General features: G+C 46.8%; 1 protein-coding gene across 1 annotated transcript in view; it reads right to left on the bottom strand.

Moving 5' to 3' along the window:
* Window positions 1-1,262, bottom strand: part of LOC130403097 (cell surface A33 antigen-like) — a 7,028-nt gene extending 5,766 nt beyond the window's left edge. Inside the window, exons 1-2 of the mRNA XM_056607259.1 lie at window positions 1,080-1,262; window positions 44-207 (exon numbers count right to left, since the gene is read on the bottom strand). Coding sequence (XP_056463234.1) covers window positions 44-207; window positions 1,080-1,110 — 195 coding nt within the window. The 5' untranslated portion in view covers window positions 1,111-1,262. The remainder of the gene's footprint in view (window positions 1-43; window positions 208-1,079) is intronic.
* Between the last annotated feature and the right edge of the window lie 2,882 nt (window positions 1,263-4,144).

The following is a 4,144-nucleotide window of genomic DNA, read 5'->3' as shown; positions in this document are numbered from 1 at the left end:
GCGGGAAATAAACCCAAGATGTCGTTAGCCCCCTTGTGGTTACCGATGGGTCGCCTGGGCCTCCTAGGTTCACGGTCCAGATGATGATGACCATGGGGGGTTTTCTACTGGGCAAGAAGTTACAGGGCAGCGTGATGTTGTCCCCTCTGGCGTGCTCGTACTCCGGCTTGGGGATGGACACCTTCAGGGCCCCGGCTAAGGAGAACACTGCACAGCGCGCCCGCTGAGTCAGGGGGATGCTCATATATGGACATACATGTGAGACAAAGGACTAAACCCCCTGGACTACAAATGAAGGCAATAAATGCATATATTTTGTTTATAGATATGTATACACATGCAAAAAATAATTAATCTGTTCTTGATGTGGACAGATAAAAGATGCATTTTATTCATCACAGGAGCTCCCTGTGATGAATAAAATGCATTCCCCCCCCCCCCCCTCCGAACTCACACACACACGCACGCAAGCTTTTTGTATTTGGCGCGCGCGCACACACACACACACAAACACACACACACACACACACACACACTCACACACACACACACACACACACACACACACACACACACACACACACACACACACACACACACACACACACACACACACACACACACACACACACACACCTAGGCATCCTTGAAAAAAGTTAAATCCTTTTAACTCATGCTTTTCACTCGGCTAAATACATTTCATGAATTCAAGTGACTCATAACTTAATGTTCATGTATTCTCAAATGTATTCATCTTCTCGACTTGCTCTCAGGTAAAAGTTGCCCATTTGATTCATTGTTTTGAAGATTCCCCGTAAGGCCCAAGTTGCATTCATCCCTGCAAGCAGTTACTAATATCACAACTTCAACAAAACATCAAATCATTTTCCCTCAAAAATGCTCCATAGTGTAAAAACAAATAAAGCAATGATAAAATAGGGCGAAGCATTTCCAACAACAACTCCAAGCTGAAGCTACGAAGTAGGCTACCTGTGAACATTGCGGAAAACAGGTGTGGCACCTTAAAAAAAAAGAAGGAACAAAAGGAATTGAAACTGGACTGTAGGAGATATACTTACCCACGAAACAAAGATACACAACCACCACCATCTCGACAGTGGTTCACTTTATCCAACCTGATCTTGAACCAAAGAAGTATCGATATCTGCCTATTTGTCCCTCCGTCAAACCAAACGGTCCTTGCATTGAGAATAGAGAACCTGTAGCAGTCTCTGTCTTCTCCTGTCAACGTAATGTCATCGCCACCCTCAGCCAATCACAGAGCGTGTTTTCACCAGTCGAGCATTCTTTAAAGGGCCTACCTCCTCTGGTCATGTTGAAGCTTGTAACATGTTTCATGTATGGGGGAGGGGGGGTGATTTTTTCCCATCTCACACACAAATCTACCATTCAACCATCACAACGACTTTGATGCCAAACAAATGTGTGTTTTTTTTGTTTTTATTGTCAAACGCTACAGGACACAGACACTCAAGGCTAGAGATCCCGATGCATTCGGCGTGATGGTATTGGTTTTGGTCTACGCAGAGAGCAGACATTTTGAAGTAACCAAACAGGAGAGACGTTTGTTCCAGTCAAACTGGTTTGACTGGAAACCAAAGAACGACAGCTCTCACACACAAACAATCCCTTGGTGTTGGTGTGTGTGTGTGTGTGTGTGCGGTTGGGAGTGTGCGTGGGCTTTGTATTTGTGTATGGGAGTGTGGGACACTCCCATGATTCAAAGAGAGGGAGAGGGCGAGAGCAGCCTTGGTAGGCTACGCGCTTTTTGCATTTGACAGTGTGTTGGGTCATTCTCTTCGGCGGGCCACACATTGAGCATTAAACTTCATTCAGTATTATGGGCCTCTTCTTCAATAAGTGTTGGTTCTTTACCAGCGTAGCGTTGGGTGGAGTATTGCACTGGGTTCTGATTGAAAGTCTCTCTGTCAAACACTTGTAGCGACCAACACTACTAACCACAAATACGACTAACATCGAACACGCACAACCTGTGAACGCCCTACGGGGATTTGACTGAGTGGGCGTGTGCAGGTGATTTTGAACTGAGATGGGAAGGCCGAGAGGTTTCCTGTAACGGCTGTGTGCTCAGTAGAAGGAGTTCTGTACATACAAATGTACTCATTGTAAGTCACTTTGGATAAAAGCATTTACTGAATGCCTTACATGTAAATGTGGATGATTGCATTACAATTCAGTCACTTTAATATTGAATGAAAGACAACAGGCAGGAGGATGTTATTCATAATCATACACATGTGACCAGCCCTGAAGTGGAACCCAATGTTCTGCAGTTTAAATTGTTATTATTTATAGGGCAATCAGAGTCATACCACACACACACACACACCCACACACACACACACACACACACACACACACACACACACACACACACACACACACACACACACACACACACACACACACACACACACACACACACACACACACACACACACACACACACACACACACACACACACACAACTAAGCTTCTCTGAAACCAAACACTTAAATCCTCGACGTTTCCACTTCCAAAAATGTATGGAAAAATATACATGGAAAAACTCAGAGAGGTTAATTTAAAATTGTTTTATAGTAGCTCTCTTAAATCTGCTTGAGATATTTTTTTTAACTCACCAGGCCATTGTGACTTAAGATAAAAACGTCTAGATGAGGAAATGTAGATGTGGTGCAAATGCATTTCCTCTTCCTCTTCGCCCTTTGTTTCAGTTGCGGGCAAAGTGGGCAGCTGCCCGGGGCGTCATTATTTCATGACACATGGGGGGTGGCACGAGCACTCCAAAATAATATATACATCTGCACCGCGAAGCGCTTTTCTTTGATCATATAACTGTGTGGGGAAGCCACACAGTGAATGGGCGGGTAGCCCTGCCCATTCTTCCGGCGAATTGAGTTCGCCCTGCACAAGGGTCTGGAGAAGAGCAATACATTTCTTTCTGCCTCCTATACGTATTGCGGGAGCCAATCACAAAGCTGGCTTTTCCCCTTGGCGCTCTATTGGCTGGTTTAACACAATGACGACAGGGAATCGACGGCAAGCACCCAATCGCGTACAGAGTCAGTTGAGCTATGCCCGTTGAACACGCCTCTTGTGCTGAATAAAACGACGGAAGCTTGCCCAGAACAAGCCAATCGTCTGGTAATAGCCAGGCTATTTAAAAAAAAGGAAGGTTAAAAAATATTGGATGCGCAGGTAAGCTACGGAGAGGGTCTCCGACCATGGACCTATTAAAGAAGTCTCCGACAGGCTCTCCGGCTACGGAGAGCATAGTATGCCTTGCCACTACACTATGCTTAGTATTCCTTTCCAAACACTTTGTGATTGGTCGATGGAATGCTACCGGGAAGGCCCAGTGGGCGTTCTTGTGTCATGACGGAAACGCCCAGGCCTGCAGCTGGACCCTTCTCCCTCCGGCTGTAGGCGCCCCTGCTTGCTGAGAAGGCGCCGTGCACAGCAGCTGCGTGAGAAGGGGAAAGGGGAGGTGGGCGCGGGGGACAGTTCGCCTCTGCGTCTTCCCAAATGGAACAGGGCGCTCGGAGGGGGTCTTGCCCGGGATGTAGTTCAACGTAGAACCGCCACTGTACATTCATTTGGTGTGTGTGTGTCCGTGTGTATGTGTGTGTGTGTGTGTGTGTGTGTGTGTGTGTGTGTGTGTGTGTGTGTGTGCGTGTGTGCATTGTGCATGTGTTTCTTTTGTGTTTGTGCGTGTCTATGTGGGTGTTTGTGTGTGCATGCATGCCTGCCTGCATGTGTGTGTGTGTGTGTGTGTGTGTGTGTGTGTGTGTGTGTGTGTGTGTGTGTGTGCATGCCTGACTGCATGCGTGTGTGTGTGTGTGTGTGCATGCCTGACTGCATGCGTGTGTATGTGCGTACCTGCGTGCATGCATTCCTGTGTGTGTGTGTGTATTTTGTCTAATAACACTCCTTAGTCCCCTGTGTGAAGCTAACAGTGAGCTGAAGCGATGTAGCACGTAGCAGGTGATGCTAACCATGGCAGGGGGTGTATGGTCAGAGGTTCAGCTTGGTGGGACCAATACAGAGCTATCATCATCTGGGTTAGAAATTAGAAATTAGCCGGATCCAAACAGGCCACTT

The sequence above is a fragment of the Gadus chalcogrammus genome, chromosome 14 (genome assembly GCF_026213295.1).
Source record: "Gadus chalcogrammus isolate NIFS_2021 chromosome 14, NIFS_Gcha_1.0, whole genome shotgun sequence".
NCBI classification, from domain to species: domain Eukaryota; kingdom Metazoa; phylum Chordata; class Actinopteri; order Gadiformes; family Gadidae; genus Gadus; species Gadus chalcogrammus.
The sequence above is the reverse complement of the archived record's forward strand: the minus strand, read 5'-3'. Positions and strand labels throughout refer to the sequence as shown.